Here is a 26,582-nt window from a genome sequence, read left to right as displayed (position 1 = left end):
AAAAAAAAAAAAAAAAAAAATGTAAAAAGGCTTAGAAAATAGACCAATCTGATTGGTTGATGGCAAAGCTACACCAGCCAGAAAGTTGTGGCATATTTCATTACACTTCTTAGTGTCCAGTTAGATGCGAGGTGCAAACCACATTGTAAAAACTTCAGTTCAGATCTACCAAGCTGAACTATTTCACACAATGACAGTGCAATGGTCAAATAGTTAAACGCTGGTTATTAATACAATTATTCACACTTATATTTTATTTAATGATTTTGAAAATACAGTAAATTATGTTCATTGTACTTTGTTGTATAATTAAAACCTAATGGTCTGCAATCACTTTGAGGAGGGGAATAAAATGACCCGTTAGCAAAAAACACTGAAGAAGAAAAAATACCACATGCTCAGATAAACTACAACTACACAAAGGCACAGAGGCAGCTTGATTTTTTAAATGACTAGCTAATGTTACATTCTGTAGGTGTTAATAATAATAATAATAATAATAATAATAATAATAATAATATATAATTTTAATGCAGCAAGTAACACCATTATTCATCATTATTCATTACCCACTTAGATACAATTATTATTATTATTATTTTTTTTTTACAGAACAGCCTCAGAATAATACAATAAAGAAATGTAAAAGAAATTATCACATTTTCTGTTTTCTATTCTGCTGCAAGTGCGTAAAGGGGGCAATATTCAAAATGATGATTGACAGAACAGGAAACTGACGTACTCATTTACTTTCCAGGGGCACCTATTGCCTTAGTGTGCAATGCCAGTCCCTCTCTAAACTAGTATGCCTCAGCAGCCACACTGGAGTGGGCACCCTTTCCATGACTCAAATGATGATTAATGTTAACTTGTGAAATTAACAGGGTGGGGGAGGGGGTGTACCACGACTATTTCCTAATTTCACCTGCCTATTATCATTGACTAATTCCATCTGTCTGTCATCATTGACTCCCTATTTAAGCACAGCCACAGCTGGTCTCTTTCTCTTGCATTTTGCTTTTTGCCTGTATAGAGAGAAATAGAAAAAATAATAAATAGATATGGGCTTGTAATCAGGAGGTCACCGGTTCAAATCCGTGTGACCTTGAGCAAGAGCAATCACTTAACCTCCTTGTGCTCTGTCTTTCGGGTGAGACTTTGTTGTAAGTGACTGTGCAACTGATGCATAGTTCACACACCCTAGTCTCGTATCTGTAAAGCACTTTGGGATGGTGGTCCACTATGAAAGCCGCTATATAAAAATAAAGATTATTATTATTATTATTATTATTATTTATTTATTATTATTATTATTATTATTATTATTATTATGATGAATGAAACCTTGCCTGTCTGATTCCAATTTCGACTACTGAACTTTTGACTACCCGATCCGGCTTTCACCTCCTTCAGCATTAGCCCCATCGGAATAGCGACTTGCGAAATATTGGCAAAAAAGCGCCTAATCATCGATCTTTCAGCCCCAAGAGGCAGTTTCACTTCCAATGCCCTAATTCCCCAGGATCATTCTCCCTGCATTACATTATGGTTTCCGATGCTACTAAATTCAAAACCCATTCATCCCTCCCCCCGCCACCCAACTTACCTTCGGCTGCTGCAGAAGCCCTAAAATATTCGACACCTTGTCTGAAGCCTTCTACTAGATTCTTCTCAAAACGGGAACACCCTCTCATTATTTTACAATGATTTAATCTCAGCCCCTCATGATCTATCTTTATTTACCGACACTGTCTCCTTAGGATTCGGGGGTTTTCTAATCAATAAGTGGTTCTACAGCACTTGGCCCCCCAAAATTCAAAACTTATCATCCCAGTCCTCAGCTCTGTTTGAAATGTACCCCATCATTTCAGCAGCCCATCTCTGGGGGCACTATTGGTCCAGAAAATTGATATTATTTTTCAGCAACAAGCAGTAAGCTATCCACATCATCAATAAAGGCTGATCATTCTCCCCTCTTATCATACAACTACTTCACCATTTAGCCTATCAGTTTCCCATAGTTTCCTTATCCAAGCTCATCATCTTCTAGGCATCTACAATAACACGGCTACAGGTAGCTAAGTTCCACAGCCTGGCTCCAGCAGCAGTTCCAGTCCCTCTCCAAATCCTACAGTTCGAGCAGCTCATCTTCAATTAAACCCAACCCTCTCCAACTTCATCCTATTAGCAAGAACATATATGTTAGCAGCCCTCTCTCCACCCACCCGCTCCTCTTATGCAACAGGCTGGGCAACCTTCTTTACTTTCTGTGCTCAGAACAGGATATCCTCCACACCCTTTAATAAAAACTGGATCGTAGCTTTCAGTGTTCATGCTCGGGACACACTACATTCATCTCCAACCTCTATAAAAACCTTAATTTCCGGAATTCAATTCCACTTGCGCAGCATGTTCATCCCCTCGCCAACCCTTCTCTCCATCCCAGAAGTACACCTGACACTCCGAGGAGTCACCAAGAGCCTCCCTCCTGCATCTCCTTCAAGACTTCCTACAACCACCAATATCCTCAATACCCTGATACCACTTCTCAGGTCAGGATGTTTCAATCCATTCGACGACATTGTCATGGAAGCAATTGTGCCTAACCACCTTCTTTGGATTTTTGAGAAGTTCATAATTCACAGTCCCCTCGTCATCCAGTTTCTCATCTATAGGCATCTGCTCCTGCGACCTCTCTCTAATTTCAGATCTACATTACATCCTGTTCCTGAAAGCATCCAAGACAGACCAAGGTCAATTCATCCAAATATCAAAGATAGATTCCCCGCTCTGCCATTTTTCCTTCCTAAGTTCATATCTATTAAAAGATCTTGCAGTTCCTTAGCCCCCCTCTTCAATAATTTCTCCAAAAGCACCATTACCAGACACTGGTTCTCTTCACACCTCTCCACCCTCATCACCAGAGCAGATCTTTCTCCCCTATTCTACAACACACATTCCTTCAGGATTTTCACAGACTCTTCAGCAGCCAGAGCCTGCATCAGCCATCACCTGACCAAGACAATGGGACGTTGGTCCTCTTCAGCAGTCAATTCCTATATCATCACTGCCAACCGATATTACTGCAGCTCACCAGTCTATCGCTAGTATGCCTGGAGTGGGGGCGCCCTCTCCACCAGGACTACTCGAGTTTTTCCCCTATAGAAGGGTTTTTTTCATGAAGTGGATGGTCGACACATAGCTTGTTCCACTAACCATCTATTTTTTAGTTATTTAATTATTGTCTTTGTTGTCATCGTTTGTCTTTTCTTGTTTTTGTCATGCATTGGCAGTTGGTCTTTGTTTGTCTTCACAGGGGTGGGTTCAGCTGGGAGCCAGTGGTCCATTTTTTGGGGGGATAGTGACTCTCACTTCCCCAACCTGGAGTTCCAGTAACTCTGCAGGTTCTTTGTGAGGTCAGAGTGGACCACCGGCCACAATATTCTTTCGCAGCTCATGCGCCATATATCTTGCCTCACTAAAGAAGGCTCTGTCTTACTTCCTCCTTTACCCTCCTGGGGCGTGGCCCTCTTAATCTTAGTGCTTGAGTCCCGTAACTAACAATTATTTGTGTTGTTTCAGATTCTTTCTTCCTTGCGTCAAGGCTTCGTATGAGCCGTTCCGTGATTTGAGGGTCGATCCCAGTCGCTAACTGGAACTCAGTTGCGAGGCCGAGCCTATAACGACTCTCTGTGAAGTCAGAGGATTCTGTCTTTTCAGGGACCCGGAGGCCATTAGGGCTAGACTCGACTCCATAGGGAAGGCTCTCTTGGTTGGAGTCCGGCCTGTCCTTTTCTCTCTCTCCCTTGCTCTAGAGGCCAAGCCTCAAATCCAAAGTTACAAAACACTCCCTTCCTCTTGCAGCCCTGGTTTCCACCCCGTGAAATGGCCTGTGCTTACTCATTCTAAAACCACTTTGGAATTGATAGTTCAATTCACAGAGTAGTGGTTTTTAGAGGTAAACCATAGCACACATGCATTGTGGAGAAAGGAAAGTTTCACTATTGAAGTTTGTCAGTATCATACATCCCCCACAACTGCTATTAATTCTAAATTAAAGCTATCAGTATAATTTAGACAAGCTGATGACCAGCTGATGACAAGCTGATTGAAGTAGCTATGGAATTACTGCTCATTTGAGAGACGTCAAATAAAAATCAAGTGGAGATTATTGTTCAGCGAGTCAGTGATCAATCCGGTCATGTGCATTCTGTCATGTGGTTTGCTGGTTTTAAATCTCACCCTAGTGTCACCTGAAAATGTCCAATGATTCTTGGCATAGTAATATCTCCCTCCCTTTTTTGAAGAGCAGTAGTATCGAGAAAACTATTTTATACAGATATTTTAACACCAGAACCTCACTGCATGCAAGGTGTTGAAGGGGTCTTTGAGAAGCCGAATCACTGTGGTGATGGTAACCCACACACAAATAACCAAGTGCATTATTGGAGAGGCCTGGTAACTAATCCATCCAACATCCAAAAATAAGCCTTTGAGAAATCTTTAAAAAAATGTACAATGCAGTCCAAAGTTCACCTAGTTATATATTTCTTTTTTTTTTTTATAACAGGAAACCTCCTTTGTACTTTATAAGAAATACAGTAGAAAGTGCCTAACATATCAGATTGCTCTTTATCAAAAGGGTGCATTCAAATATTTTTGAATTCTAGAAAAAAAAAAAAATTTAGTACGCAGTTTTATTTTAACGGCAATTATTTATTTATTTATGTATTTATTTATATGTTTGTTTTGCCTAAATCATTGGTTCACGTTTGTTTGGGATAACAGGAGAATTACAGATTTGTCCAGGAACAACCCTTGCAATAAAACAAAATATTTAATACTGTTTAACGAAGAACATAGTGTCAGGATGCACAGACCTATGAATAGAACAGATGTACAGGCACTGTGAGTTGAGCAAATAACAACTACAACAGTGACTTCCTCCCAAAAGAAAGAAAACTGAGCAGAACCTAATAACACTTCCAGTTCTGCAATGCCCAGAGAAACTGTGAGAACAGTACTAATTAGGACTGGGAGTTATCTGAGCCTACCAGAACTTTCTGTGCGAGAGTCTGTTTTATAGTAGACTTGCTGCATAAATTGTGAAGAGTTTTATTTGAACTTCTGGTACTCAACTGAACGTGAACAACACTGCATTATATCTTTATCAGTAATGCCCTGTGATTAAAGAGCACAATAGCTCTCGTTCTCCATCCATCGCCATGGTAGAATAGCATTAAAAACATGGAAATAGTATTAAAAGGGCTATAAAATGAGCTGCATAGCCACTTGTAACTCTGTGCTATTTGTGATGAAAGCAAACAAAATGTCTAGAGTGGACCAAATCTCTTTCTTATTAGACGTGCCGCAGTGAAATCACCAAAGTGACAGCCAAACTTAAAAATTGAAAAATATTTAAATATTGCAATAACTTTATTTATTTTAGCTTAAGGTACAGAAAATCTACTCGAAATCTCTTTTAAACATTTCCCAAAGTTAAAACATAGCAAAGTGTAATGAAGCATACTGAAAGCATGGCAAAGCACAGGTAAGCAGTGTAAAACCCAAAGAGGTATGGTTAAGCATATTAAAAAACATGATAGTCTATGGTAAATTCATTGTATTACAATGGAATGAGATGTTGCTTTTACATGGATCTATACAGCTTTGATATAATAATAATAATAATAATAATAATAATAATAATAATAATAATAATAATAATAATAATAATAATAATAACTTTAATTTGATATAGCACCCTTCACACCAATTTGTCTCAGAGTGCTGTAATAAATATATATTTGTCTTTTTTCGTCTACGGGCTGGGGTCTCTCTTTTTTTAAAACTAAAAAAAATAAAATAAAATCTGTTCTTGATGTAACCAGTTTGAGAGCATCTGATCTTGGGACTCTGATAAAAATAGTTTATATAGAATTTGGTACCAAATTTGTTTGTCTTGCGTATGAAATAGGCGTTTTATTAAGGCTATTATAATTTTTTAAATTTTTTTTCACATTTCTTACAATACAAACTCCAGTATGGCTCAAATGAAAATCATTAATTAGTGAACCAGCAAAACCATGTTACATGCAAAACAGCTTGAAGAACCGCCCAGGAAACATTCCATTTCATCATCAAAGGATTTAATGCATCTCTGAGGGAAGCATGAGGGTGCAAATTATTTGCCGGATACATTAAGGGGCCTTCAAAGCATTTTATTCAAAAGTGAGAAATATTTCTCTCTTTTCAACAAATAATAAAGAGTACATCCCTTTGAGTTTAAGATTTTTTTTATCCTTTCAAAAATGTAGTTCTTTGCACAGAGATGCTTTGTCGTCTTAACTAAGACAACAATACCTAATGTACACAATAAGTAACCTGCAGAGTAGCAACCGTGCTTAACTGGGCAATATACTAGATTTGCTAAATCTGTCATAATACTGTCTTAGCAACCACCTGGATGAGTGAACAAGCCTCTCAGGTAATCACTTGGTTAGCGGTGTGTAGGTTATCATAGAACTGCTCTGTGAGGCTGTGACATGCATACTTCGTTGTTTCTGGAACAACAGGCAGCAGCACCACCACTGTCTCATTAACATAATCATGAATGGTATTCTTGAAACAAACAACTAGGGCCCACTTTTAATTCAATAAATTAACATTTCGTTTCTTGCAATTAACAGTTTTGTTGTACTTTATATATAAAAAAAACAACAACAATATGCCTAAAGCTAGTCTAAATTGTTCAAATGCAGAACGATTTAAACTGAGGATGTTGCTGTGTAATATTTTCCATTGTTTTTGCTCAATATCTCACTCATTTCCCCCAGGAGGAAGAGTCGGGCTTGTTCTCACAAGACCAAGATTGTTTTTCACGCTTGTGAAAGGTGTCTTGGGTATTGCATCATATTTAGCGAGGCACACTAATTCAGTAATGGTGTTCCTAACAATGTCAGATACATACCTGCATTAATATTCTTGAAATGGCTATTGCTCATAACAGAGGCAGAAATTTGATAATACATTTTCATTTCTAGTTTTGCTTTACAAAAGTTACTTCCTCTCAGGTCAATCCACTCAACGCTATTCTACAAATATTAAGATACCATGCAAAAAATGCAACTTCCTCCCAGATGTATTTATTTGTATATTTAAATAATCCTTTGTTTGAAAAGGCAGTACCTTAAAGAGTACCAGTTTGAGTATGAATTATCACAGTTATCTGGACTGCCTCACCCTGGCCCAGTCAATGTATTGGAACAAATATCACATTGTTCTATGTGGTATTTCCTGCTGATGTATTTCCAACATTCATTAAAGGTGGGCAGGTAACAGTTAAACTCAAGTCTACCTGCTGTACTTAGAGAGAAGACATGTTTGAAAGTCCTTAGAGGCCACAGGGGTGGTTTATACTTTTAAGTTTTAAAAAGTCACCAGGATGTGACCCATGAAACAAAAATTAACAACAAGACTAAAGAAGAAGAAGAATACATTAAGTGTGAAATTTCCGACCTGTACAAGGTTTCGCTTTAAATATACCACATGTATTAGGTTACATTTAACATCACTAGTGAGTCATAACCAATTTTATGACTGTATTTAGAACAATGCAAAGTGAAAACAAACAAACAAAAAAGTTGTAGTATTTAATTATAAAATGACAGGCAGAGATGCTGCTCTCTGATTGTTTCAATTGCATGTCTCACCCATTGACACATTTTACAAAGTCATCAAGGCTGGAGCCTCATCATGAAATAATGATAATTAAATATTATACCCGCCGATTTATAATAAGGTATGCAGGATATTGTAAAAGTGATGCATAACTATGATGTCCTTTGTTTGGATGTATTTAAACCAGAAGACAATTCAGTCAGGGATTGTTATCAGGTTACAGAACTCTTAGCTGTGTTTACAGGAAACGCATTGGTTTACAGTTGCAGTTTGCAGTTTACAATGTTTTAACACGCTTCCTTCCACAATGCTGCTGGTTTTCTATTCCCACTTTTTTCAATCAGAGCTCCAACAGATGGGGGCATGATATGGATATACTACAGTACTCATACACACATTATCCTCTGGCTAACACTCCAAAGTTGAGAAATGTATTTCCAGCTGGTTTTCTGCGATGTGTTTCCAAGAGTTCTTTAACATAAACATGCTGAGAAGTTTATTTCTTTTCCTAATGGTAAAATAAACTTTTCCACATTTTTGCAACATTTAATATGGCTCACAGGTTCACCCAATAGTTCATTTTATGGCCTTCATTTTCAATTTATGAATAACAATATTATCTACGTGACAGACTTGCCACAAGTTATTGGTCATAAAATATATATATATCTATATATAATATATATATATATATATTATATATATATATATATAACTATATAGATAATAATTAATTATGATAAACTGTGAAGCTGTATCAATCATTGAGTAAAAACATTTTTAAATGTTAATTTTTGCAGCCGAGTTGTATATTATGTTAACACAAAGAGCAATATTGTATGCTGAGAAAGTTATTGTTTATCATTTTTACTTTCTCAAGATTAAATATTTAATATCTTATAATAGTTAGTTAAATAAATACACCGATGTCTTTATCAGATAAAAATTTTAATTACATTCCTGACTGTGGGGCGCACTCAGATAGATAGCATGAATAGTGACTGATCCAAATCTTTAAATTAAATCCTCCTTCATCTCCTGAATGATACCTTTCATTTCTTCTACACTACCTGTAGCACACCTGAAAAGCTCATATATATTGGCTGTTCAGTAGAAGAGAATTTAAGTAAACAACTGATGTGCGAATATTTGAGCAATTCTATCCAAATGAGGCTATTGAATGTAATTTATTAATGTTTTATTAATTGTTTGCTAGCAAATTAGATCAAACAAATACTGCGCATCCTTACTATTTTGCCGTGATATTCAATCAAAACTTTCAGAAGTGCAATAAAGTGTACAAGTGTTTTAATATGAAGTCTTAATGTCTAAGTTTTTATGTGTTTGTTTGCAGTGGCATGTCCCTGATGTGTCCGTCTACTGTGTGTAAAGCAGTACTGTATAAAGCAATCATTTTATATCTTTACCTCTGTAAATCTGCAACACACAGAGAACAAAAGTTCATAGTGTGTGCCGCAACAACAGCAGTAGAAACTCTGACAAGATTGCACCTCTCGAGGTGTTAACGCTAAAGGAGGCTTTCGCTAACTCAACAGCGCAAAATCATTTTTATTTTCAAATTAATTTTTGTTACAACGTATATGCTTTATTTCAACTTATATATACGAGATAAATTAAAACATTGAGGGCCATCTAGTTTTTGCAATTGAACTGAGCCATTCAATTGCATGGAGACAACATAGCTGAGGTGAGTAAGCAACACAAAGCGACAGAGTGTTATTAGCGTTGTCATCAATACAGACCACGTCACTCAATTTGGGTGGCTTTGTTGACGCTCACTTTTAAAGTCACAGATAATGAGCACTCTCAAGGCCTTATACCTGGTAACCTTTAATAACTATATATAAATATTAAAGAGAGAAATATTAAATGGATTGAAATGTGTCTTTGCTTACATTCCAATCCAGTGGTGTGGTGTACTGTCACAGCTGTAACATTAACTGTCTCAGTCAAGTTCCATGATCTAAAAAATTTTTTACCAAGACTTCTCCGGTATTTATCCCAAATTTTCGTTAGGTGCAACTTCTTATCAGACAATTTTTTAAATATATTTATATATATATATATATATATATATATATATATATATATATATATATATATATATATATATATATATATATATATATATAAAACATCTGTGCAATTCAGCCTGAAAAAAATCCCATTATAAATTAAAACTGTTTTTATCCTTTCTTTTCCCCTATTTCCCCGTGCAGCTTTTCTCTCAGTGTGTTCCCTGCAGAAGCGCTGAGCATCAGGTTACCGTAGCCAGCCAGAGTAAGTTTAAATTTCCTTCCTTTGTACTGCTCTGAACCTTAGTGAGACAAACAACTTTGTAAAGACGATTCTGATTAGTTATCTCAGCGACGTTAAATGTAGCATTGGTCCACTTCATGAAAAGCATTACATATTGTTACTGTATTCTCACACATGCTGAATCATGTTTTGGCCACTGTGATTGATATATAGTGACATGTGTCTGTAACAGGCACTCTCAGTAATAGAAAAGGGAAATATATTGACAGCTTTTGCATTTAACTAGTTAAAGTGACTTTGGGTGATCCTTGAATGATGCTTTCTTTGTAGTCTATAAAGCTTAATTATTTAATCTCATCTGTTATAATTATATTGTGATGTTCTCGATTAATTTGTGCTGAAATTATTACACTGCGCTTTTCTAAATTGGTTTGTAAATCTCATCCAATTTATAATTTGAACCTTTTAATGTTATTCTCGATGATATATAACAGAAAGGTTTTCTAAAAATGCAGAGGAAGATCAATGTTTAAATTGTATCATAATGCGAATAATAAAAACTAAAAAATCCTGTTCTCATAAAGCTACATCTGGTTTCTCTGTGTGAACTTTCTTTACCTTCTGTACCTGACATTTTACATAACAGATTTAATGTCTAATTCATTCAGGCATTTCTTAGCTATTCTGCCAATTGCTACACTAAGAATAGGAAGGAGGTTAAGCTTCCTTCATAGAAATTTGCTGATCAGCTACTACTGATAAGGTTATAGGGCTAGCACATTGATTTTTTTGTGGGCACACCAGAGAAGAAGTCGATTTTATTACTCCACGTAGCTGTGTGGACACTGTAAATTTAATTAGAGCTAAATTGAGTCGTGCATTACAGCTGACCAACCCAAAAATGCTGTAGTTGACAATTGTATTCCATAAAAAACGTAGTGCAGTCATGACTCTTCTGTTAATTGTAGAAACAGTGCTGAAGAGCGGAGAAGTGCACTCACAGCTCAACTGACAAACGTCATTCTACCCCATCTGTATACAGAGCACTTAACTGCAACCACCTGTGCTCTTATGAACACCCTGCACTACAAGACTGAAAGAGAATAGATGTCATGAATGGGAGTAGATGTAGATGCTAACTGAATGCCTGCATGTGGAGATTGTGAGGTGGTACAGGATATCATAAAATAAAAATATCCAAAACTGTTAGCAAACATTCATGAATATTGTGATGCTGGGAACCATGTCAACAGATTGTTTTTAGTTACAGTAGTTAATATGTTTAATGCCATAGATGATACACATTTTCAACCTGATTTGAAATTCTAAATTTTAATGTCATCTTCCTGCTGCAACCCAATTTTTGACCATGGGGACGGAAGATCTACAGACACCCTTCATTTCCACTGTCAAACCAAATGTCTCTTTACAAACCTAAGCAACGAATGTTGCCAAGCTACTGAATCTTGGAGGCAAGGAAAATGTTACTTTCCCAGTGGGGTTCTGGCCATGTGGTAGTACTTTCACTAGACAAGCCACTGGGTCCCGTTTTCTTATGAATAATAGATATTAATTAAATAGACCTGTCCTTCATATGTGGGACTGATTATGAAAACATACTAAAATGAAGTGCAGTTTCTAGTCTAAATCACACTTCACACACTTGCACTTTGATTTGCACAAATTCTACTCTATGTCCAGCTTTATTGAAGAAGCTCATGTTAAATATGCCATAGAGTTCATACGTTACTGCGACAGGACTGGAAAGAGTCCCTGTCGTAATTTGCCCTCCCGACCACCGGCAGCGCTGTGTAGGGTTGACCGTGATTGGATCAGGAGGCTGAACTCTGACCATGCAGGAAGTTCCGGGTCAGGCAGCCATCTTGGCCCAAGGTAGAACCATGCGGCCGTCGGGTCCCATCATTGCAATCAGCTGTGCTGTTCTCGTTGATTGGCTGACGTGGGGCAGCGTGCTGATTGCAGGGGTGGGACTTGGCAGTATTTAAGCAGTATGGTTTTGCCATTCGCGCTCTCTGGGCTGAACTGAAAACACATGCTGTGCTTGCTTTGTTGCTTTCATTCACTGCTGTTATTCACAGAAGCTTGAAAATCTTGGACACTGTTGGATTACTGGAGTGAGGAACCGAGGACTGGCCATTAATCTGTGAAAGGGAGCTAAGAAGCGGTGAGAGGAAACCCACCGCAGTACCACAACGAAACCCAGTGCTTCCTTTGTTGTTATTTATTTTGTAACCGTGACATTTTTGTTTACTCTTTTTATTTCAAACCTGAGTTTACCATTGCTGGTATTCCAGGTGGTTTTCTTGTTTATTTTTTGCAATACTGGACTGTTCTATTTTTATTGTTTTTGTAAAATAAAACCCTGCCCTGATACCATTGATGATACAGGGCTCTAAGGACTAATCTCCATTTCCGGCTCCTGTGTGCTGTCATTTCTGGTCCTTCCCAAAAGCTCCACCCACTACCCTCCCACAGGTGGTGTCAGAGTGGGATTTGAACCCACGCCTCCATTCAGAGACCAGAAGAGGTTTTTTTTTGTGTGGGGGAAAAAAAAAGGGGGCGTCTTTGGATTACAAAAAAAAATAAACAAGAAAACCACCTGGAATACCAGCAATGGTAAACTCAGGTTTGAAATAAAAAGAGTAAACAAAAATGTCACGGTTACAAAATAAATAACAACAAAGGAAGCACTGGGTTTCCTCTCACCGCTTCTTAGCTCCCTTTTACAGATTAATGGCCAATCCACGGTTCTTCACTCCAGTAATCCAACAGCGTCCAAGATTTTCAAGCTTCTGTGAATAACAGCAGTGAATGAAAGCAACAAAGCAAGCACAGAATGTGTTTTCAGTTCAGCCCAGAGAGCGCGAATGGCAAAACCATACTGCTTAAATACTGCCAAGTCCCACCCCTGCAATCAGCACGCTGCCCCACGTCAGCCAATCAACGAGAACAGCACAGCTGATTGCAATGATGGGACCCGACGGCCGCATGGTTCTACCTTGGGCCAAGATGGCTGCCTGACCCGGAACTTCCTGCATGGTCAGAGTTCAGCCTCCTGATCCAATCACGGTCAACCCTACACAGCGCTGCCGGTGGTCGGGAGGGCAAATTACGACAGGGACTCCTTCTAGTCCTGTCACAGTTACACTTTCAGTTTCCAGTGCCCATGATGGCCCACTTTGAGCTTGACAGTAAGACATTGCTATATCTCTTGAATGCTCATATGTCATTCTGAACAGCCAAGCTGTTACTGGCAGGTAGAGACACTCAGAGAGACAGAAGCTGCAAGTTTAGCATTAATGCGCAATTTTAATTCACAAGTATAGTACATACAAAAAACAAAAACTTTACAAAATCAAAAAAAATAAATGGCACAAGGGCCAAAACAAAAAGTCACAGCCATAAAGACAACACAGCAACACAGCAACATGGCAACACATACCTCCACCTCTATAATCAACATTAACTACAAATTAACACCTGTGTTCACACTTTTTATACACCTGTGGCTGGATCCTAATTCATCATTAAATCAATTTCCGGCTCCAGCCACATTCCCACATATTTTGACAGGGAGGAATTTAACCCCCTCCCTGCCAACCCAATATCCCTTAAGTCAGAAAAACAGGTAATAAAGCAACAACTTTATAGACTTGAAGGAAAGAGCCTGTGTTGATAAGATCAGTTAAACAGACAGTAGCTAACGAATAATCCTCTCTGTCACTCAATTAACTAATGCAGGTGCTTAGTCCTGCTTATAGAATGTCTGGTTACCAATCAAGAGGTGACTGGTATGATTCTCTCACTTAGATCATTACTGAATTACCTCATTGTAAACCCCATGCATGGTCTAAGCCAGTCAGTTTGTAATCCTAGCATAGTTTTAAAATCCATGCTAGAAGGTAAGCTGGTGGGTCAAAGCAGAATATGTTTATTATACCCCACTGGGGATGAAATCCACTGCGAAGGGGAGATAGTGGAGGAGATTGTACGTAAGTCACAATTATATTTTTGCATATAACTGGAGAACTGTTTATCCAAGTGTCGTGAAACTTGGTATAAGCATTATTCAGTTGAAATTATTGAAAATATCAGATTCTGCATGTGTTGATATACAGTATGTCATGGTCAACACCTGTTTAATAACATTGATAACTGTAATTTTTAATTTACAGCCGCAGTGGGGGGTGTATTTTACTGCCATGCTTGATTCAGTAGCCGAATGCTTCACACCATACAGTTGTACAACTTTTATGGGTGTAGTTCTGTTATTTACCTTCTCAATAAACCCACAGACCTCTGGTTCTTCATCATACAAAAACACATTTTCAGTTTATAATAGCCTGTCACCACAGTCCAGTTATCTGGAAAGTAATACCTGCAGTGTTGGGTAATAAGGATTAAATAAGCTCCTATTGGTTTTACTGTAATGTAGAAAACAGTGCAAGCTTGTAGCTTGTCCTGGATGTAAAAGTGTTCAATTCAATTCTTGTTTCTTCAAACTTCCCTTACAATAAGGGTGTTTCACCAAAGTTATAAACCATATATATATATATACTGTAAACTAAAGATTTTCAAGAAATTCAAAATTAGGAGCAAAAGATCTGTGTGATTTAAAAAAAAAAAAAGTTTTATTGCATGGTATATGGTATGGTGCATCTGTTTATGTCGAAGATCAAACGGATATATCAAGATTTTATAAAAATGAATGTGGCAGGGCAGAAGCCCTGGCAGGGACAGATTTAACCCCATCCCTGCCAACCTTGAATTCCCCCACACACTGATATCTGCCAAACAAGAACCAAAAAAATAATATTACATACAAGAACCATTCAGTTATCTTTTGTCACAAACCTCAACTTAATTATCCCCTGCTGGGATTGAAGTCCCATGAGAAAGGGAGGTGGAGGCGGTTGTATGTAAATAATGTTACTATTATATAGCTATTGTGAATATACGTTATTATCTGTATATCTGTTTGTCACACTTAAATATTTGCATATCTCCTGAGAATTGCTTAGAAAATTGGGATTAAACAGTTCATTTATCAGTCTTATTCTATTCTGTAATACTCTTTTTCACCTTCATTTTGAATATTTAGCCGAGGCAGGGGAAGTTTATTACTAAAATGCTTGATTTACTGCTGTAGTGTTCTTAGTAGCCTCTGTTCACACAACCTCTTGGTAACTTCCAATGAGACTTTGTGAGGAGCTTTGAGAAGCCCGTTCAAAATAATGATGCCACCTCCAGGTAAAGCAAATGAGACCGCTCTTACCAGCATATATCATTCCGAGCATGGCTTGAATTCTTATGTAACTATCTGCTCCAACTGATTTTTAAATTTGGTCTCTTTGGGAGTCACTTCAAGTATGTAAAAGCAAAGTTACAGATGTATATTTTAGTCCAATGTCATGTAGAGGGGGATTGGAAAGCTAACATTACTGGCATTGCGTGGTCATGTATAAAGGACTGGGTTTCTGAGGCCAAATAGTCTTGTACTGCATAGAAAAACATTGAAGCAGACCTTTTGCGTTTGAACTTTTCAACACATAGTGTACTGCAGGGATCTTCAAACAATTTGAAAAGCACATGCTGTACCTGATTGCCTCATGCTTGCTTTGTATTATTAATTATTAGGAATTAGTCATTTAGCTGATGCTTTTATCCAAAGTGACTTACAAAGACTAGGGGGTGAACTATGCATTAACAACTGCTGCAGAGTCACTTACAATAGGACCTCGCTTTTACATCTCACTCGGTGGACTGATTTTTAGAATTGGTAATATTCCACAATAATTATTCATGAAACATTTGTATTTTAGCTGTGTTTTTTTTCTATGTGTTTATCAACTAGTCTGTAGTTCTCAATTAAATTCACACTGTAAGGGTTTCATTATAATATACTGCATGTGGTCAGTTTATCTTGCTATTATATTACAGCTCAAGAGATTCATTAAAACATGAAATCAAAAGTTTTTTTTATATCTTAGGCAGCTTCTAATTTAATTGATGGTCAATGGCAATTATTGACTGGACCCATCATGGATTTAAAAAGCTGCCAGGTTGCATTTTGTGCATTTTGTTACGATGCAAACAATACACCTTAAGATAGACAGCTATGTATCAGGTCCTATTTACATAGCTAAGGGTAGATTATCTGTTTTTCTACTGTGAACCTGGTGACGCTGCTTCTTCAGCTTCCTATCTCAGTAACTGTTTCAGATACAGAATGCTATACCGTGGTCATGTGATTTTTTTTCTAGGTGACCCAACACTGAGATATATAATTGTTGGTATATGCATGATATAGACAGTACACTTTGAAATGGAATTGGTTTACAATAATTAGTTGTTATCCACCGGAATGTGTAGATTCTGGACAAGCCCTTAATGCTTCGATCAAATACATTATATATTAAAATGTAATATATATTTTATATTTTAATTCATTTGGTAATGCACTGAGGTCAGGTTTGGTCTATGGGAATTAGCTTAGTCATAATCTATGATTGAGGAATTCAGTAACACACATAACCTTCAGTTAGATAACAGAATGACTCACAGTACATATAGAGCAGGACAAGCAAAATGTGCAACACCTTTTAGAAACACAGCACAGTATTCCAGTGTATGAGGGTTTTTGTATACTGATAACATTTAAAAGGAACTACAGTACACATCTAGTAAAAGCATTCTTAAAACTATATGGGACACTGCAGCATTAAAACTTAAAATAAATAAATTATACCAAAAATGTCCTGAACGTAGTTGCCCCGAAGGTCCAATGTGTATCTTCCTTTGCTGTGTCTTTATTTTTTTAATTTAAAGCCTTTTGTTTTCTAAATGTGTACCGCATAAGCAAGGACAAAATTAACAAGATTGACAAGGTTATTGTCAAGGGCTTTAATTTAGTAATGATCAAGTCCATTAATCCTGCAGCCACACTATAAACGCACTACTGTAAATCCAGCTGTGGTTTAATACCGGTCAGGATGTAAATTGATCAGATTGTCTCCTAAGTGCGTCTGTGGATGTGCAATGTATCAATTAATTATGTATTTTCCCTGACTGGCTCTCTAAGTGGGTACACTCATTTTAAATTTGTGTTTTCTACTTTACATACCGCGTGAAAGAAGCATCAACCCACAACATGGACACATAGGGCCTGAATTTCAAAAGGGGCAAAATAAGAACTAGGTCGCAAAGTGATTTTCAAAACTTGATTTGGGTCACGAAACATATGGATTTCAAAGCGTTGATATAAAATGTGTTTAACCTTTTAAAATATAAGCAACATTATTTAGGTGCATAAATCGGGTATTAAAAATCATTTTGCAACCTAGTTCTAATTTTGCCACTTTTGCAAATCAGACCCCTAATAACTGTTACAATAACAGCTTTTATTCTTTTTCAGAAACCATCAGCATGTCAGTCTTAATCGGTTCTTAATATGTGCCTAAATAGGTTCTAGCCACATAACACTATCACAATCACTATTGACCCAGCACTTGCCATCTCATTGATTGGTTTCATTTTATTAATTAGAGTCAAGTCACTGAAAGCTGGGTTTAAGTCAGGGTTTTGGTGTTCCGTCATGTTTCCGCTTGACACTAATCAGAATGCCTCATTTCCATCTGCCACTGGGATCTAAGAGCTATTTCAAACCGGTCCCTTTCTGTTCCATTTGCATTAGCCCAAGATCAAACTGTTTTGAGATAAGACTCCATTATCCTCAGTTTCCTCAAGAGCACTGATTGAGGAAGTTACCTAATGAGTGTCCAATAAGAAGGATGCAAGAGGTGGGTGTAAAACCTCAGGCTGCAGATAACAGTAGATAGGCGGAACGCAAAGGTAGTCAATAGCATTTATAAATCGTTATTATACAAAAACTTGATGCATAGATCTTTTTACCTTTGTGTAATGTCCAGTTTTAGATTGTAGACTGCAGATGGAATTGATGCCAGTCCCAGTGTGATATTGAAACTAGAAGAGACGTTTATTTGATTGGTTCCATGGTACGTATTGAAACATGGCATAAGTTAATTCTGGCTAACCTGTGGCCTGTGGCAGAGTAGCACATAAACTATACAGTACAAGGAAATTACCATCTAGGTAAAAAGGCATTGATGATAGTAACCACCAAAATTACAAGATACAACTCCCAAAATATACCTGGAGTGGAGAAGGGAAAACCTCATTGTGCTTCTTTTTTTGTGTTCTTTTTGTGCATGTGGACAATGTTTGTAAGACTATTTTAATGACTGTTTTTTGAAGTGTTTTCTCTGAAATTAAAAAGCACTTCGAAAAGGAGAATAAACAAACAAACCCTTGGCTTGAACAGTTTAAATGGGTTTAATGAACTGCAAGCTCGATTGAATTAAAAATGGGCTTTACACCACATTTCTAACTGTCCTAAAGTTTATAATTACCTGCCAATATTTCATAGCTGGAGGTGCTTTGAGTGATAAGGTTATTATCATATCCAGGGCTTAAATACTGTAGCCAGCTACAAATGAACTAAAACCAGTGCTGCTTTCATTGGCTTTCTATTAGCAGCTGTGCAGTATTGTATTATATTCCATAACAAAAATATACACATTTTTAACCAACAGATGCGCTGGTTGTTTAATGACAATACAAATTGACTAAACATAATGATAGTTAGAGAACAGTTCCATTAAACTACTCTGTCATGTTCATCCATTCATTGTACACTGTATTTTTCTAGTGTGCAGTTTTGAATGAAAAACAAGTCATAGCAAACATGTATTTTTATTTTAAAACATAATATCTGGTACCACACAAGGTTAAAGAAATTCCTGCTTCCAAGCCTTGGACTTCCTGAGTCATTTCACATGGAGAGTAAAACTGTCCAGACGGCATCATTGGCTTCTTTCCTGTCAATAACCAATCAAATGCTTGCCCTATTGATTGACATGATTTCAGCCAGTTACATACTTTGATCCAGAAAACACAAGTGAAATGATGAAGGAAGTGCAAACAGATATCCCATAAATAAAGTATAGAAATTGAGCGCTTCTTTTTCTCTAAATACAATGTTTTAAAATCCAAACAAATGAGTGCTATAGTATGTGTTTATTTAAAAAGAGCACATTTGAGAGCTATGTATTTTTATTTTTATTTTTTATTTAACTTTTACTTAGCCAGGTGAGTCAGTTGAGAACAAATTCTCATGTACAATAACGACCTGGCCAAGAGGTTCGCACTACAGCAGTAAAATAATAATAATAAATAATAATAATAATAATAATAATAATAATAATAATAAAAATACAGCACAATACAATACAGACATACAAATTCACATGACATTGTTTTTCTTTTTTACAATAGCAGTTAAAACTTGATAAAATCACACAATTAGCTAGCACAAATATCAGTCAACAAAGATTTTAACGTGCAGCTAAAGGCTTCCACGGAAAGAAAGCTATGCATCTTTAACTAAAGTTGTAACGCATTTCAGTCGCTGGCTGCAGCGAACCAAGATGAGTTGCGACCAAAAGCTGTAGTAATCCTAGACGGCACCAATTTAATTAATTCATTGGAACATAAATTATAAAATGAGAACGAGATTTGTAGCAATGTCATTTAAAACTTGCAAAACAGCTGTAATGCACCCGAGCCTGGCGCGAAGACCAGACTTCATATCTGATAAAATGTTATTACTATTTAAGAAAAAAAAAGTTTGTCTGCTTATTAACAATTCCTTCCATAACTTTGGACAAACAAGGTCAAATTGTGATTGGTCTACAACAATGTGTGTCTGACTTATCTCCCCCCCCCCCCTTTAAAAAGGGGTAGAACAACAGCAGATTTCCATTTCAGCTGTTTTAATTGAAAGATTAAATAAAACAGCAAGAAGCATAGCAATGATACAAGCAGCTGATTTAAAAAAAAAAAAAAAAGATCGATTTCATCGCAGCCTGCTAACTTACTAGGATCTCATTTAAGCAAGTGATCTATCTAACACCTCTGCTTCTGTAACGGCCTGCAGTGTGAAGCTAAAAGGACTAGGAGGGAGTTCAGTGTTAACAGATCTTACTGGGAGAGTTGTTTACTGTGGTTCTATCAAAGTGTGACCTACTTTAATAAAATGATTATTAAATAAATCAGCCATATGTTTTTTATCTGTAACAACTACATTTTCTGAAGTCCTTCAGATAGGTAAGTGAGAGGGTTTATTCTTCATAATTTGGACTGTCTGCCAGAATTTCTTAAGTTTATTTCCAACGGTGGTTAATTGATAGTTATAGTAATTAACTTTAGCCTTTCTAATTGCCTGTGTACACTTATTTCTGATTTGCCCAAAGGAAAGCCAATCACCATGATCCTTTAATTTCCTTTTCACCAAATCTGATATTTTCTGTGCAATTAAAATGACAAATCAGGTGTAAACCAGGGGCAACTACGGTTTTTTATTCTAAACCTTTTAATGGGTGTATGTTTATTAATACTGTTACTAAAGGTGTCTTGCATCTTCTACTGAGGGAATTAATCAGATTCTACTCCAGTTTAGTAATGCTGTTCATTAAAATTTCTTAGGTTTCATTTTGATAGAATCATAAGAGGGAGGCTTTTCTGTAAAGCCACATTGAATACAATCTATGAAACAGTGAACACTCAAATCCTGACAATAGACAGCCGATTGATATTTCAAAGGAGTGTTAATATGAGTGACTTGTCAGGTGACTTAATATCAATTCTAGTAGGTTCTAATAGAATTTGAAAAAGATTCAATGAATCCAACTGACACTTAACAATGTCATTAGGTTTAACCATATCCCAGTTTAGATCACCCGATAAAACACATTCTGAATTTAAGTAGGGAGCGATGAGTTTGTTAAATGGGGGGTTGAAGGTGGTCTGTAGCTGCCAGCAACCATTAGTGGGACATTTTTTGCTGACTGGATTTTTATTACAAGTAGCTCAAGTTGTTTAGGAATTGATTTTGATAATACAGGTGAACACTGCAAATGATCTTTCACATAAATGGGAACCCCTCCTCCCTTAGATGATCTATCCTGCCGGAACATATTGTGACCTATCAAATTAACGTCATGTTCAGCAACAGATTTTTTTTAACCATAAGTCTCAGAAATAACTAACACATCAGTGCTAGAGCTGTGCACCAACACCATTAGTTGGTCACATTTAGAAAGTAAACTTCTAATATTAATATGAAGAAACCCTAAACTTTTCCGGTTGCAAAACTCGTCAAAAGACAGGAATGTATTAACTTTATCATTAAGAACCAGGGGCCAGGATTAGGATGAACATTACCAGAACAGATTAATAGCGAAATCTAGCTAATGGAGGTGTTTCGTTGCTAACCTGTATGGATTATCTTAGTAGTATATAATTACTTTAAAGGTTACATAAACTGCACTAGACTTAGTCAGAGATTTAACACAAAATGTGTGTTTTATTTAACACGTATTTTTAGATTATCACAAACACTGTATTAAATTCACAAAGAAAACAATGTATTCTGTAGTGTTCTGTAGTACATCAATATGATTTTGTATGATTACGATGTTATTCACTTTATTTAAAATAGGATGCACTGAATTTGCATTACTCTTTATCTGGTGATATGATCACATGTGCTTCTATATCTTAAATGGATGGATGGTATAAGCAGATTTCTAAAATGTACTGTCACCTAACCGTTAAAATTAGGCATCTAAAATGTGTTACACCCTGGCTGGCCATAGGGAAAACCAAATACCTTGATCAGGAGCAAAAAAATAAACTGTGGCCTAATGATTTATTTATTAATAGAGCAAGCTAAGTTTTATCCCCCATATTCCTTTTGGTAATAGATTGAACTTTTTTTTTTTTTTTTTTTTTAACACTATAGGGAATTATTTATTTAAGGAATAATTGCTCATGTTGAAAAAGATTATGGAAGGATTAAAAGCAGGGCTTGAGTCTCAGCCCTTACCCAATTGTAAGAGCTTTAAAGAATTTCTTCCTATTATTAAATAAAAAGTTAGAAATGTAAAGCTGTGCTTAGTATGTTTTATTAATTATTTCTAGTGTTCAGCTCATAAATCTTCTGGGTTCTATACACTACATGCAGTTATGTGATGGTTCAATATGCTACATCATAAAATGCTTATTATAAGAATGCTGTATAATGTATGCTAATGTATTTTTTATATACCATACCCTATTTATAAAACTTTAAGCCAAGAGATATTCAAAGAATGTGTTTTCTGTTTATACAGATAAAACAAAATATGATATTCTAGAAACCGTTTTAGACTGATGGTAAAAAAAAAAAAGCCAAGTCCAATATTAGTCTTGCCTAGTTTAGCTCCTAGTTTAAGCTCCTAGTTTTCTTTCCCAAAAGCAGTTTTAGCTGTAGGGGCAAGGCTCTGTTATAGCTAGGAAAGCAAATGTATTATCTCAAATCGGAACATAAATTCACAATTGATTTAAAATTGTATTTTTATATGCCCTAATTTTGCAGGGAAAAAAATGAAACACCTCTAGGTGCATTACCCATGAACGTTTAACCTTATTGAAGGTTTTGGTAGATTGTGCCCAAAGTAGGATTTGACATTTATTCATCATGCCGTTCATAAGAGGTGTTTCATTTTCTTTGATCAAGCAAAAACAGGGGTCACCAAAATGCAGTTACAGGTCACTGGTAAGTGTTACTGGAACCCTTCTGCATGCAAGACCAGGGCAATCAGAAAGGAGTATTTTAATGATGCCTGACAACATTGTCAAATGATATCCTCAAGGGTGTAATGATGCATTGCATAAAAACAGATCAATAAGCAGTCTGGCTCAGAAAGCCCCAGTAAGCTGTAGTGGTTCTTGCTCTGCCAGAATGTTTTCAAGGATTGAAACTACATGAACATTCCCAGGGAAAGTGTGAAACTGTACTGCTTCAAGGATGTTTAAGGCTTGTAAAGCTAGAGTGACACTTGCCAATTAATAATTAATTCATTGTCTTAAACTGTCTCTCCTAAACATCTTTTCTATAGCAAATATTAACCAAGTACAGGGCTTCCTTGTTATTTCATGATTTGATCATTCTCAAATTCTGTCACAGTTAGGTCGCATTGATGACAACTTGTATATTTAATATACAGTACTTAATTGCCTAAGGAATCTTTTATTAAGTTATCGCTCTTGATATTTAATTATTTTTTTAATGTGTAAGTCAGCTAGTGAAGTAAGTGAGTACTGGTGTGCATCACCAATATTAGCTAGTTTTCCAATTGTACTCTTGCTTTTCTACCCAATTTCAAATGATGCCACCCCGTTGCTACCCACTTACCAATTAAGAGGGCTAAAGGTAACCTCAATTCCCACTCTCAAGGCATTTGTCAAATTTTCACCCACCAACCTACGGTAATAACTATCATTTAATACTAATAACACTGTGTAACAATTATTTTATTTTATTTTTTTGGTTCCTGGGTAGTAAGTGTTATTTCCTAATTGCTTATGCCTCAAAAGTATAGGAAATGGCTATTATTCCCCACAAACTTTGCTTTTGTGACCAGGACAGTGATATTTCAAAATATCACTATTTCCAATGGGAAAATGGGCAAATGTGTATCTTTTCGTTCACGTAAAGTCAGAAAAAAACAACATATGAATCCAAATTAACATGTAATACAAAAATGACTACAAAAGATTTAGAAGTGAGTAGTTTTTCGAGATTTACGATTATACTCTATTTACAGTATAATCGTAAATCTCGAAAAACTACTCACTTCTAAATCTTCTAATACAAAAACTATTACAAAATTTCTTACAGAGTTGACAGTTTAACCCTAACCAATACCCTAATCAAATGTAGTACAGAAACCAGGACTAGAGGACACAGATGAAAATTAAGTTGAGCTAGACTTGGGACAGAGGGAAGGAGACACTTCTCTGGTGAGTGTATGGAATGGGCTACCTAGTCATGCTGTGTAGGTAGAAGCACTTGGATCCAATAAGATCAGCTACTAGGAAGAGGGCACGCTTACCCAGTAGATGGGAGGAATGGCTTGTTCTTATGTAAAATGTAATATATAGAGGAATTTACTATTTTACAGGTCTTGTGCAGTTCTTTTTTTAGCAATGGATCTGTGGAAATTATTCCTCCTAAATAAACTGTATTAATAGCCTCCTAAATATAATGTATTATGCATTTTTCTTTTTTTCTTTGCCCTGTATATCATGAATTATTCACTTCTCTCTATTTGAAGCATTTTCTTGTATTTACTGCATCTTGTAAAGCGCTTTGTGATGGTGTTCCACTATGAAAGGCGCTATATAAAATAAAGATTGACTGAATGAGTGATTGTATTCACAATGTAGAAATTACACTCATTAATACCTCATCAAACTAAGTCATTTTTATTTTAAAAAAGTACACTAAAATACAAATGTCTTACTGATTGTTGATGGGAAGTCTGTTGGTTTTTTGTCTGAAGGAACGATTCCCTCCTCCTCACTGTTCAAGGTTGCATTGTAACCATGAGACGCACTTTTCTGTGATTAAAAAATCTTTCAAAAAGGGCTTGATTGTAGATCTGCAGTTACTGTTAGGTCAATCCTAAAACCAGTGCATGATTTGAATTTTTAATAGCTGTGCTACAGTAGGTGCAGACTTAAAAGATTACTCCACTATTTATTTTTGTATTCATCTTATTCAAAACTTCAACTTGGTCAGGAGTTATGGGATTTTTTTGCACTCGCTGTAATGTTTACATGAACACCTGTGTCATATTTAATTATTAATCCTCCATGTGACTACTGTCCAGCCTTGAAAAATGTACACTATATAGCGAGGTAGCATGGAGAGAAACAGATTCCTCCCTGCCTAAAATTAAGTGCAAACACAGGTTTGGTTTTGTTTATTTTAGTTAATTGTTTAATTGTTAATTTATTGATTGTTTAATTTCATTATATTTGTTTTATTGTTTAATTATCACCTGCACTTGGTAACTATTGCAAATTAATGGCAGATGTGGGGGTTTAAAAAAAGAGCAGCCAATTTGCCCGGGGAGGCTGTAGAGTGAGGAGCTTGTTTGTGATGGTGTTCACTTGGTAACTATTGCAAATTAATGGCAGATGTGGGGGTTTAAAAAAAGAGCAGCCAATTTGCCCGGGGAGGCTGTAGAGTGAGGAGCTTGTTTGTGATGGTGTTCAAATACAAACGTAAAACCTACGTTTGCTTTAAAAGTGTGTTTTATTTAAAAGTGTGTTATGTTTTTGGCAAGTAAACAGCTTAGCTGCCCTGTGCGTTAGTCAGGGACCTGCATACGTTTAGTAAGTGCTCCGAGAGAGCTAGGTGGTTGTTTTATTTATTTGTATTTTGAATAAAAGTGCGCATAAGCGCTAAAAGTTTTTTTCTCTGGGTCACGTTTTTAAAGGGGCACGAACCCGAACTACAGCCAAGCTTGTTCACATTATATATATATATATATGATAATATAATATTATATATGGTTATATAATATAATAGATATAGTATAGATAATATATATCAGCATGTACAGCTCATTTGCTTGTAAAGCATAACAAGGTTCTGCACTGCATTGTAAAAAAAAAAAATAAAAAAAAATAAAAAACATTGATGTGTTTCGCTTGCATGTGTTTAATAATAGTTCGGTACAATCAATAGTAATACAAAAAATGTGCAGGTAAACATATACTGTGCAACAGGTCAAATATACTATGGTTTTATGTCTTATCCTTGACTGTATCCCTTTTACCTCAGAAAATGTCAAGAACCATTACGAAACTGTCAGTTCTTGAATTGTTCTCCAAATGATTCCCTAAATATAAAAACATACATCTCTCCTTGGTTCCCATTTAAGGGGACAGAATGATTTATTTAAAGCCTTTAAAAATTTTCCATTTTAGTGAACAAATGATAAATGTCAAACCTTCAAAACAAAATAGCCTGACATCAACACACATACCTGTCACCTGAATAAAAACAACTGCTAGACTATTTTATGATGTAAACAAATGGCCACATTTACATGAATACGCACAACATACATAGCCACAGCAAAGAGAACAATTGATCTAAATTAAAACCCATATAACTATGTACATTTTCAATATAAGATAATTCATATTGTACATGAAACACACTTTTATTCATGCCTTTTTATTTAAGTCCTACAAATCTTTACCAGTGATAGGAAAATTGCAAACTGCTGCCACAAATGTATCCCTTAAATAAATGACATTTTTGAAAAAAATAAAAATAAAAAAATAACCCAGCAAGCAATAATTTATTTTCCATGTAGAAAATGAAGCTTGTGGACAGAAGACCAAACGTGCAGGGCCCCCTGATTGCCTTTTTAAAATGAATTCTTATTGAAAGCAAAACGATTGGCCTGACATCCTTGAAAATATTACTGATGTCATCCAGTGCTAGATTTGAAACCTTAAAAATAAATAGGCCAGTTATTCCTGCAAAATAAAACACTGACAGGTGCAAGCATGGCCATTGCTTCACCTATTATATGCTCAGCTTATGTAACCCATCGCCAGCCCATTCAAAAAGAAAACACAATTCACAGTCCTTCCTAGTAATTTATGGATATGATAAG

At 36.1% G+C, this 26,582-nt stretch overlaps 1 protein-coding gene across 1 annotated transcript in view; it reads left to right on the top strand.

The window, feature by feature from the left end:
• LOC121327876 (fibroblast growth factor 14-like) overlaps positions 1 to 26,582 on the top strand; it is a 191,437-nt gene that overhangs the window by 4,094 nt on the left and 160,761 nt on the right. Inside the window, exon 2 of the mRNA XM_041272174.1 lies at positions 9,921 to 9,981. Within this exon, the coding sequence (XP_041128108.1) occupies positions 9,921 to 9,981 (61 nt within the window). The remainder of the gene's footprint in view (positions 1 to 9,920; positions 9,982 to 26,582) is intronic.

The sequence above is a fragment of the Polyodon spathula genome, chromosome 15 (genome assembly GCF_017654505.1).
Source record: "Polyodon spathula isolate WHYD16114869_AA chromosome 15, ASM1765450v1, whole genome shotgun sequence".
NCBI classification, from domain to species: Eukaryota; Metazoa; Chordata; class Actinopteri; order Acipenseriformes; family Polyodontidae; genus Polyodon; species Polyodon spathula.
The sequence above is the reverse complement of the archived record's forward strand: the minus strand, read 5'-3'. Positions and strand labels throughout refer to the sequence as shown.